Raw genomic sequence first — 10,892 nt, 5'->3', positions numbered from 1 at the left:
GCCAGTTTGAAGACTAAGGTGTGCCTGATTGAAGCAATGAACTTTTCAATGATTTTCTATGTGTCTGAGAGCTGGACACTGAATAGGGATGAAAGATGAAAAATCAATGCCTTTGAGTGGTGGTGTTGGAGAAGAGAACTGAATATCTCATGGGCTGTCAAAAGAATAGATATAAAAGCATTTGAAAATTATTTAAAAAATTTTAAAAAAGAATAGATAAGTTTTGGAGAAGGTCAGGCCAGAGTGTTTCTAGGAAGGAAGGATGGCAAAACTTCGTCTCACGTGTTTTCAACATGCTGGTAGGAGGAGTTATTCCTTGGAAAGAGAAATCATGTGGAGGGTCAATGAAAGAGAAAGAAACCCTCAATAACATGATTTGGCACAGTAACTGCAACAATGAACTCAAGAATGTCAGAGGTAATGAGGATAGTGCATCAGGTTTCAAATCTGTTGTTAAAAGGGTGACTGTGAGTAACATTTGGCTTGATGTTGTTGTTATTGTTTTGTGCCATCCAGTCGCTTGCGACTCATAGTACAACAGCCCTGAACTCTGCTCTGTCCTGTGCCAATCGCGCTGCCTCTGACACACCCATCCTGATTACCCTAGTCACTGAATCAATCTAACTCATAGAGGGCCTTTCCCTCCTACTAGCATATAATAAAAACAACTGCCACAGCTATCTCTTGCTGAGAGGCTGGTAGGTTTGAAATATGATTATTTCATTAGTAACCCACACTTTACGGTTACAGCACTATGGCTCCTTTGAGACTTATGTGGTTAGGTACCGTCGAGTTAACTACAACTCATAGTAACCCTATGAAAAGTAGATTTGAATCTTGCCCTAACCTGTACCTTCCTCCCACTCTCAGATATATTCAAACCTATTGTTACAATCAATCTTGTTAAATGTCTTCCTTTCTTTTTCTGTTCCTCTCCCTTTCCCAGTATTTTGACTTTTCCCAAAAAAAGAATCCTTCCTGACAATGTACTCAAAGTATGTGAGACCATATAGGATTCATGAAAAGAGCTAGAAGTCAGAAAATGAAAAAGGATAAACTCAGCTGTATTTCCCAAGCTGAAGAAATTTAAAAACAAATTCAAACCTCAAGTTGCAATACTTAAGGATGCTATGGGTAGAAAATTGAATGACCCAAGAAGCATCAAAAGATGATTGAAGGAATATGGAGAGTCACTGTACCAAAAAGAATTTGCTGGCACAGAACAATTTCATGAAACAACGTGTGATCTTGAAGCAGTGGTAATAAAGAAGGAAGTCCAAGCTATTCTGAAGGAATTGGCAAAACAAAAGCCTTATACCAATTGACATATTTCAAGAAACAGATGTGTTCACCAGATTGTGCCAAGAAATCTGAAGGAGAGTTACCTGGCCAACTGATTGGAAGAATTTATATTTATTTCGATTATCAAAAAAGTTGACTCTGCAGAGTGTGGAAATCATAGAACAATATCACTAATATCACATGCAAGCAAAATCTTGCTGAATATTGCTCAAAAATTACTAAAACAGTACATCAACAGAGAATTGCAGAAACATAACTGGGTTTAGAAGAGTCCATGGCACTAGGGGAAGCTTTGCCAATATCAGATGGCTCTTACTTGACTCAAAATAGACAGTACCAAATGTGTGTCTGTGTTTTATTGACTATACAGAGGCATTTGACTGTGTGAATCATAACAAATTCTGGCTAACATTGATAAGAATTGGAATTGCAGGACTGTTGATTGTGTTCATGTGGAACCTATTCCTAGACCAGCAGGCTGTCATACAAACAGAGTAAGGGAACAGTGCATGGTTCAAAATCAAGAAAAGAATGCATGAAGGATGTATACGTTCTCTATATCTTTTCAATAAATACATCAAACAGATCATTCCGGAGGCTGGAATTTATGAAAGAGAATGTGGCATCAGGATTGGAGGAATTCTTATTAACAACTTGTATTATGCAGATGATACAACCTCGCTTGCCAAAACAGATAGACTTGGAGCATTTCCTACAGAAAGTACAGGACTGTAGTCTTCAACTTAAGTTGCACCTCAACATCAAGTATACAAATATACTCACTACTGGGACAAATGGCAGCAATATGATAGATGGAGAAAAGACTGAGGTTATTAATAAGTTCATCTTGGCTCGAATCCACCATCAGCACCTTTTGCACCAGCAGCCAGGAAATCAAAAGGTTAATTGTTTTAGGAAAGACTACTGTCAGGGACCTTTCAAAAGTGCTAAAGAGCAATTATGTCAGTCTAGAGTCCATGGTACACTTGGTCTAGGCCATTATCTTCTCACTTCCTTGCTATGCATCTGAAAGCTGGACAATGACAAAGAATTACAGAGAAAGAATCAATATCTTCGAGATGTAGTGCTGGAGAATAGTATTGAACATTCCAAGGACTGCTTAGGGAACAAGTAAGTTTGCTCTGGAGAGGGTGAAACTAGGCCTCCCCTGGGAGGCAAGAATTTTGAAACTCTGTCTCTCATACTTTGGGCCTGTTGCCAGGAGAGACCCGTCCTTAGAGAAGGACATTATGGTTGGAAGGTAGAGTCAGAACAGGAGAGGAAGATCCTGCAAAAGATGTATTGACACAGTGACTGTGGCAATGGGTGCAAGTAAGTCAGAGATGGTGAGATTGGCTCAGGAGAGGTCAGGATTCAGAGCTATTGCTCCGAGTGTCACTATGAGTTGTAGTCAACTTGACTGCACATAACAACAACAACAATAGGATCTAAGAAATCATGAAGGACATGTGGTGACAGAGTTACTAACAACTAGCCTGCTAATTGAGTGTGAATAATTTTCAAAGGCTCATTTTTTCAAAATTAAAATTGTCAGGTCTCCTTTGCTGGAACTTCAAGGTGGAAGCACACATCTAAAATTTGGCTAGTAGTTGATTTCTTTGAAGTCTTTATCAGACACGTATATTAATCGACAGTTTCAAACCAATCTAGTGGACATCTAAGTGAAACTTTCTTTATATATTTTTGTGTTAAAATTTGTATTGGCCCCTGAAGGAGAGAAATAGGACATTATTTTTCATTGTTCACAAAATACAAAACAATTGGGGCAATGACCGAACATTTTCATTCACTGAACTTAAAGGAGAGAAGTAAGGCAAAATGAGAATTTTATAAACATTCTGATTTTCCCATTCTGATGTCATATCCCTGCTCCTGTTCACTTGAGGTTAATGTTGCAAATGAAACAATCACATTAGTTAGTTAGATAGAATTGAAGAAGCCCCTCTTTTAAATCCCAGGAGGACCTGATGCCACTGTCAATCTAGATTATCAGATTTATGCATCTGGCTTTAACCTTATCACAGATAATTTGAAGACAGAATAAAGGTTATGGTGTCCTGCATATATGCACATACCTGTGATAAACAGGATAGAACCAGAATTCTTATTTTCTTTATTGGAGACTACCAGGACAATCTGAAGATAGAATAAGAATGAGATAGAATTATGAGAGAAAATAGAATCAGGAAGAAGAGCTGTAAATAACATGTCAGAATGATAAGGTAATGCCAGCAAGGGTGGGAAGCTTTACACCAGAGCCTCAGTAACCCAGAACAAAACACCAAGGACATCCTTCTTCCCCAAATGGTGTTAGGAAACTTTGAACTGCACAGAAGTCATATGTTTGCTCAATGACTCACATTCCTTAGAAAAGGGGAGTTCTCATGTGGCCTAGGACACTGCTAAGAAAGCAAATAAATACAAAATGAAAATGCATAGTAAGAAAATGACAAGTCTAAACTACTTGATCTCTGTGGGCCATCTAATTTAAAAAGGAAAATATTTTTATATTCCCTAATTCAAGAAATGTATTATTAAAGCATGAGTGGTAGTGATGAACTAACTCATCATTTCTGTGACTGGTGCTGGTCAGGAATGGAGGTTATCTTTCCAAACTGTTCTGTCTCTCAGCTAAAATATGTTTGGTATACTCTTTTCAGAATAAGGCAGTTTTCACCATGATAAGGGCTCTTTTGTGGTGTGATATGTAAATGAAATAGAAAAAAAAAATCCAAAAGATTTCTTAGAAAGAAGCCTACACAGTGGAGTGGACTTGGCAGGAGGGATTGTATAACAACAGAAGAATTTTTTCTTTTACTTTCCAAAGAGAAGAAAGGACTGTAGGGGAGGGATGGGCGGGGGAAAAAAGTGCAACAATGAATGAATAAAAATTCAAAATGTCTGTAAATTTTCATTAAAATTTATAATTTTTGTTTTCAAAAAGAATAAGCCCTTCAGTCTCTGGACAATGGCAGGAAGTGGTAGCCTAGGATGGTCACTTGATTCTTAAATTCTGAAATACCTCAACAGAATTTTTGTTGCTTTGAAAACTGTATAGAATATTATGTTAAATCAATGCTCTGGTTAGTGTCATGCATATCAAAAAAGTATGAAAAAATCCACCTTTCAGTTATTGGGTTACACTAGATAGAGGAAGTGACTACTGTGAGCTACTTTACTTGTGGAAAACATACCAGCTAGCCAGCTAGCCACCTGCTCTGTGGGCCTCACACGGCACCTCTGACAAATGAAGGAATTAAATGAGATGAATGAAGTGCTACTGTCAGATCTGGAAAAAAAACGTTCTATTGTTTTAATTTTAAATGATTGTCCAGATAATTCAAAGGGCTGTTAAATAGCTGCATATCAATCATCAAAGTCCTGTATTTGATAAAAATAATATATTCTAAGCTGTTATTGATAAATCTAATGAAATTTTATATCTTAAATATTGCTTTACTAGATGAAAGATGTTAGTTAAGAGATAATATAGGTTTGCCAATGTATCCAAATCAATTTATAAAGTAAAAACTAAAAAAAAGTAAAAATTTTTTGTTCTTTCTAAATCTTAAAAATAAATTGTGAAGTCTGAACATTGTCTTTATTTTATAAAGTAACAGTCATTTATTTTAGTAGATGTCTTGAAATTCCTGTAGTAAACAAGCCTTTCTATCTAGAAGTAATTATTTAAGCCAGAGAAGATGAACTAAATTAAAGAAAGATGACTTAGACTAAAAGAAAGTAATGGTATATGTAATATCCAAAGTGTTTTTTAATTGCTCTCCAAAGAGCTGGCCAAGTTTTAGAATTGTCTTCAGTGGTTACTTAACACATATTTGCAATTTTACGTCAGTGTGATCTTTTAAGCAGGAAGGTTTTAGCTCTGTCATTAACTGAATCCACAATGAAAGCTTTGACTTAATTAGAACCTTACTAAGACAATAATGATCTGAGAAATACTCAAGTTGAATGTAGTATTTCTTGACACACCTCTGGCTGGTTCTTATTGGCTGGGAAATAATTAAGTGTGACTAGTAAATAATCCATACAAAAATGAATGAGTGTGTGTGTACAAAGCAACATGCGTTTACAGCAAGTACTTCTAGTTAGACTCAGCTCAGTTGCTGTTACTGATTTGGACTAAAACACTATGGGCCTTAACAGCAGAGAAGATCATCAGAAATTGCTGTAGACCCCAAGAGACCCCTGGATCCTGTGTGTTGAGCATCATCTGCTATTCTAATTTGGATCAGTCTTCTAGGTAAAAGAGATGGCATTTTATCCCCTGCAAATCGCTGGACTGGTTCTTGGGTTTGTTGGCATGGTTGGGACTCTTGCCACCACACTTTTGCCTCAGTGGAGAGTCTCAGCTTTTATTGACAGCAACATTATTGTCTTTGAAAAGATCTGGGAAGGGCTCTGGATGAACTGCATCCGACAAGCCAGAGTCAGACTTCAGTGCAAGTTCTATAGTTCTTTACTGGCACTTCCACCTGCCCTGGAAGCAGCTCGGGCTCTCATGTGTGTGGCTGTTGCTCTCTCTTTAATTGCCCTACTGATAGGCATCTGTGGCATGAAGCAGCTCCAGTGCACAGGATCTAATGAGAGGGCCAAAGTGTATCTCATAGGCACATCTGGAGTTCTCTTCATCCTGACAGGAATCTTCGTTTTGATTCCGGTTTGCTGGACAGCCAATATTATCATCCGGGATTTCTACAATCCAGCGGTCCCCACAAGTCAGAAACGAGAGCTTGGAGTGGCACTTTTCCTTGGTTGGGCAAGTGTGGCTGTCCTCTTCATTGGAGGGGGTCTGCTCTGTGGATTTTGCTGTTGTAACCGAAAGAAGAAAAGGTTCAGATATCCAGCACCTGGATACGCAGTGCCACAGCCAAATAAACCAAGAAACATGACAGCGAATAGTAGGACCTCCACCAGCTATGTCTAACACTTGCTTCCAGCTTGAACTATGGATTATATTTAATTGTAGTTTTACAAATTCCTGCCAGACACTGTAAGTAATTCAGGCAGAGAGAGAACTTGCTCTATGAATCAGTTTAAATGGAGATATTGATCGTGGTTTGTCGTTTGTATTATTCAAAATAATTTACTTTGGACATTATGACTAATATGCATTTATTATTTTTTTACTCAAATAAACTTTATTTCAATTGTCAGTTTACAATCAATAATATCCAGAAAAAAGAACAATTATTGAATACTATTAATGGATCATATATTATCTGTTAATAAATATAAATAATGTTGACATTTGCAATGCAATGGAAAAAAAGATGTTCAAAAATATGTTTACTGATTTTGTCATCCAATTTATTTCTAAAATGGACATATTAATAGTTAAAATGGTGATTTTATTTTTAGCACTTATCTTGAAAAAAATGTGTTTAAAAGATGATGTTTCATTTAATTTGTCAAAACATGGAATTGTTCATCCGATGAAAGCATTGGTTATTTTCTCTAAAAGAAAACACTAAGGAAACACTTTATTTCTCATTGAGTGTTTAAGATGTTTTCAAGGGTCTAACTTATCCTGTTATACTCTCTAGCAATTATATTTTCAAATTACATTTTATAAATAAAAAGTATTATTTTTCATACCTTATTCTCCACTTAAAAACAAATAGAAGCACCTGTCTTTGATATGACACATTAATAGAAGCCTATGAACACTCTTTCATTCTCAAGAGGAAATACAATCCAGATGAGGAACTAGGGCTTATGTATTTAAAAGAATGGTTTCTATCCCTTGGTTAATTCTTCTGTAATTGGCAGCCTCTGAAAACTTGCTGGAGGGTGAGCTATGAGCAGGTTCTGACTGATGGCATGGTATGAGAGAGAAGGAGTAAACTGAAAAATTGAAGTAATGATTCTGGTAGTTAGGCCAAAGTAAATCCTTTTTCCCCCTTCCAGAATAAACAAGGATGGCTAATACATTTGTTTTTCTTGAATTGCATAAGTCATTACATTAGTTTTCACCCCCTATTTGTTCATAATAACATCAGGGTTAAAAGTGTATGTCTGTTTGTAGTAGGTTGGTCTTGATGGGGCTAGAAAATGCTTGTGGGATAAGATTACTCTTGTAGATTACAAAAGAGTTTTTTAATATCTTGGGAATCAATATTTATTCACTGTTATTTATTCAAATGGTGTGATTATTTTCTAAGAAAAGGAATATTTAATTTACAAGATACAACTACAATGTAAGCATCAAGTTTGTTCAATAAATATTTATTCTATATTTAATCTTGTCATAAAATATGAAGTAGCATTAGACTGATGTGGATACTTTAACTGTGGAGTAAATTTGAGAGTGAATTTCTGTTCTGAAAAGATTGCCTGAAAATCTACAACATTGAAACAGTGATGACTCAAGATTGTCTTCATATCAAACCCTCATTTCACTCTTAACAACTATGATAAAGACTTCAGTAAGTCAAAATTTGGTAATATAAGACATCAGTAAAAATTTAAATACATAAATTAAAATGTAAATATCATATTTATATTACCAAGTGTCATTCTCTTTAAATATTAGTAAAAATCAATTTTCCAGACTGATTTTTAAATGTTTTTTTTTTATTTTTAGACAATTCAAGACAGTAAATATTAATATAAGCTTTCTAATTTACAACAACAACATAATAATAATTTTGTATAGCTTGATATTTTTTTTCTGTTGTACTGTTAGCATTGAGTGTGTTGATATGGACTCATTTGTCTTAGACAAGAAAATAAGCAAGATGTCAAAACAAGCAAAATATATGCTTAAAGGTTGCCATGGGTCCATTTGTCTTAGTCTTTGTCTCGCCAGAAGAGGTAATTAGCCTTGCTAAGATTCTTCAATTTAAATGAGGCATGTTATCCTGCTAGCCAGATGATCAAAGAGCAAAAGGTGTAGCACTGGTAGATTCATAAGATTATTACTTAAAACATTAGATGCTGAATATAGGGTAAAATTTCAGGAACTGAGATTTATCTTGTTGGTTCTTTCTAGAGAAATTGTTTCTACTTCATCTATCTTGTTGCAATAGTCTTTCTATTTGTCTAAATTTAATATTGGTTAGTGAGTTAGTTTCAAGGTGCATATGGATTAAATTTCATAGGTTTGCCATGAGTCAACAACATAGGGAGAGCTCAGTTGGCCTAGTGGACAGAAAGTGATGCTACCAAGCCAAAGCTGGGTGAATTTAATCTGCGTCCCTCAGGCCTTGTTTTAATTAATTTTGGTCATTCTTCTAAGTGGTATAGCACTGATCTCACCATTTGCTCTACAGAGGTAACTTGTGGTGGCTGTGATGCTGAACACTGACATTGATGTGTCAAATGCAATAATGGTTGCCCATGGTAGACAGTGTTTGGTGGAGTTCCCTGATTAAAACAAGCTTGAAAGCAGGAGTGGCAGCTACTTCCAAAATAACTTGCCTCTGGAAACCCAATGAACTTGGATAAATGGTGAAAGTTATACAAACTCTCAGGTCTTTCATTCATAAGGTGGCTATGAGTCACCTACAACTCAACGACAATTAACAAGAACAACAAATCCAGGTATGCAAAAAAAGGCATATATATATATATATATATACACACACACACACACACACACACTTAACTCACATTTAACTACTTGGGTATTTTCTCACACACTGTATCGGTCTTGAGACTTAGACTAGGTAGTTAACAAGCATGTGAGATGTGTGCTCAGGATTTGAGGTACTTTTGTGCTCAGGCCTCAGTCATCACTCATAAAAGCCACTGACCTATCTCTTGCATCTAACCTCTGGCCTCTTCAAGCTTCTCAGCCTTTTTCTATCTCAGTCACACTTAGGTATTTCTGAGGAATCTTGTCCTGGGCCGCTTAGATAAATGGATTTTAAACTTGCCTCCATATTATAATTGCTTGGAGAAGGTTGATAAATACCAGTTGAAAACTACAGGTCGAGATGAATAATGCCATGGTTTCCTAACACTATCCTGACATACCATGTCTATAGAAATGGTAAAAGAAATTGCTGGCTGCCTTCTTAAGATATTTTTTTAAACTTTCCCTCCACAAACCTTGCTCTTTTTTTGTATTTTAAAAAGCTTTCTAAAAAAAAAAGCTTTCTAAAATTTTAAAGGCTTAAACTTTCAGATGAAGAACAGAAAGGGACAGAAAACCAGAAATAGGCATGAGTTGTAAGCTTAAAAGTTGGCTTTTCAAATGAGAAAAAAAAAGAGTTGGCTTTTCTAGCCATTGTGTTAGCCCCCTCAGGTCTCTCTAACTACATTAACTGTAGATACATGGTCTTGTAAATCATCAACGTCTATGGGACTGGGATAAGAGAGAGAGTGGTTCTCATCCTGGGCAGCAAGACTTGAGGGAGACTGGAGAAAGAGCATGGGAGAGACTGGCAAGGTGTGACCTGACCCATCTTGCATTTATGCTGGCCACAGTTTATAGTTTTGCTGTTCTTGCCACACATTTGAAGGAGAAGCTGACTTAACTGCTCTGAGGCAAACCTTGTTGGATGATTGAGGAAACCTGAGGATTCTTGAATTTGTGTTGCTGAACTGAAGCCAGCCAGGACTTTTACTTACTAAAAATTGTGTTTTACTGTTAATTGGGCTTGGAACTGATGGACTAAAACTGGACTTGTATTTTAAGATATTACTTACCTCTTCTCCTCCCCAAGATATTTCCCTAATAACCCCCACATTATGTACCACAAGTGTGAATAAAGTCTGTGAGTCAAAAATATAGAACTCAGTGACTGGTAAAAGAGGTGCAGGGGCATGGGGGGTGGCAGCTATTTGCTGCTATGGATATTATTAATGGGACATTCCCCTTTATGAAGTAGGCACAAGTCAGACTTGGCCACCCCTGCTTTGCATTCACTCCCTTCACAAGGCAATATTATGATAGATGGAGAAAATGTTGAAGTTGTCAAAGATTTCATTTTACTTGGTTCCACAACCAACATTGATTTTAACAGTAGTCAAGAAATCAGAAAATATGTTGCATTGAGGAAATCTGCTGTCAAGGACCTCTCCAAAGTCCTAAAGAGCAAAGATGTCAGCATAAAGACTAAGGCAAGTTGGACAAAGAATATGAATGGCAGAAGATAAATTGATACCTTTGAAGTATGGTCTTGGTAAAGCATACTGAACATCCCATTGCTTGCAAAAAGAACAAACAAATCTGCATTGAAGAAAGTGCAATCAGATTATTTCTTAGAGGTTAGGATTGTAAAACTTCATCTCATATACTTTGGGTATATTTCCAGAAAGAACTAGTCTTTGCAGAAAGACATTATGGTACAAAAGGTAGAAGTCAGGGAGAAAAAGGAAGAACCTCAATAAAACTGATTGACACAGAGACTTCTATAATGTATTTGAGCATAACAGAGACCATGATTATGGCACAGGATAGGGTAAGGTTCAGATGTGTTGATCATGGAGCTGTAACCAGCTTGACAGCACCTAACAACAGCAAAAATGTCCAAAGACTTTTGTCTTCAAGTTTTATACACATGTCTAGCTAAGAGTGAAATGAAATACTAGTTACATGGACT

The 10,892-nt window shown here is 36.3% G+C and overlaps 1 protein-coding gene across 1 annotated transcript; it reads left to right on the top strand.

Moving 5' to 3' along the window:
- Positions 1-5,573: 5,573 nt before the first annotated feature.
- Positions 5,574-6,268, top strand: CLDN17 (claudin 17). Its single transcript, XM_006899418.1, has one exon. It carries the CDS (start codon positions 5,594-5,596, stop codon positions 6,266-6,268), a length of 675 nt encoding a protein of 224 aa, XP_006899480.1. The 5' UTR covers positions 5,574-5,593.
- The last annotated feature ends 4,624 nt before the right edge of the window (positions 6,269-10,892 follow it).

The sequence above is a fragment of the Elephantulus edwardii genome, unplaced genomic scaffold (genome assembly GCF_000299155.1).
Source record: "Elephantulus edwardii isolate Elephantulus edwardi_28Jun2011 unplaced genomic scaffold, EleEdw1.0 scaffold00256, whole genome shotgun sequence".
In the NCBI taxonomy this organism is placed as follows: Eukaryota; Metazoa; Chordata; class Mammalia; order Macroscelidea; family Macroscelididae; genus Elephantulus; species Elephantulus edwardii.
Note: the sequence above shows the minus strand (reverse complement) of the source record. Positions and strands in the feature narration are given on the sequence as shown.